This window comes from Aplysia californica, unplaced genomic scaffold (assembly GCF_000002075.1).
Source record: "Aplysia californica isolate F4 #8 unplaced genomic scaffold, AplCal3.0 scaffold00407, whole genome shotgun sequence".
NCBI lineage: Eukaryota > Metazoa > Mollusca > Gastropoda > Aplysiida > Aplysiidae > Aplysia > Aplysia californica.
The window spans coordinates 556,679-557,822 of NW_004797677.1; the positions used below are offsets into that span (position 1 = coordinate 556,679).

General features: G+C 50.3%; 1 protein-coding gene across 1 annotated transcript in view; it reads left to right on the top strand.

Annotated features, from left to right (window-relative positions):
- LOC101861142 (protein Wnt-7) overlaps nucleotides 1-900 on the top strand; it is a 25,994-nt gene extending 25,094 nt beyond the window's left edge. Inside the window, exon 2 of the mRNA XM_005104169.3 lies at nucleotides 94-900. Within this exon, the coding sequence (XP_005104226.1) occupies nucleotides 94-576 (483 nt within the window). The 3' untranslated portion in view covers nucleotides 577-900. The remainder of the gene's footprint in view (nucleotides 1-93) is intronic.
- The last annotated feature ends 244 nt before the right edge of the window (nucleotides 901-1,144 follow it).

Consider the following 1,144-nt stretch of genomic DNA (forward strand, 5'->3'; position numbering starts at 1 on the left):
CCCCCCCATTTCTTTTTATCCCAAACCCAACTCCCACCCGGAAAAAATCTTCATCAACTCGACAACACACTTATCTCACGGGTACGACCCCAGGCCGTCAAAGTCAACATGAGCACAGACTGCAAATGTCACGGCGTGTCCGGCTCATGTACAGTGAAGACATGCTGGACCACGTTGCCCCCTTTCCGCCGTATTGGCGACGCACTGCGCAAACGCTACCGGAAATCAAAATTCGTGGTGCCCTATCTTGGGGGCCGCTCTCGGCGCCCGATCTCCCTCGTCCTCAAACGCTCCAAACGTCCTCACCGCAAGCCGCGGAGGAGCCACCTCATCTACGTGGAGAAGTCGCCCAACTACTGTGATTACGACGAGGCCACGGGCTCTCTGGGGACTGTGGGACGCTCCTGTAACCGCACGTCGCAGGGACCTGACGGTTGCGACCTCATGTGTTGTGGCAGGGGCTACAACACGCACCAGTACACGCGCGTGTGGCAGTGCTCCTGCAAGTTCCACTGGTGCTGTTACGTGGAGTGTTTACGATGTAGCGAAAGGACCGAGCAGTATACGTGTAAATAATAATATTAATATCCCAGGAGGAGAAGGAGGTGGAGAAGGGTTTCGAAGAAGAATTCGAGATGAATCTTATAATGGTGGTACCTGCTTCAGGTCACACGCAGCTTTGGAGGCGGGCTGAAAGTGTATGGACGTTAGCTGTCGGAGACCTTTGAAGCAGGCATTTCAGACTGTATTTAAAGCTGATGGACGACCACATAGTAAAGAACGTGGAAAACGTTTTAAGCAATGTTGGAGCACTGCGTGTGTCCTGACAACCAAACGACTAAACGACAAAGTCTGCTTCCGTTATGGTGTAAGGGGCACAACTCTCTCTCTCACACACACACACACACACACACACACATACACACACACACACAAACTCACTCGCATGCATATACACACATACACACTTTGTTAAACATACACAAACAAAGAATGTTCGAAAAGGGACGTAAAACCCACTCAACTTTCCAGGTGGTTGGAGACGACACTGGTACATCTTACTTCTTCTCTTCTTTCTCTCCGCTGTGTCTGTCTTTGTCCATTGTCTATGTGCTTTTCCTCATTCAAACAAACAAACAAACAA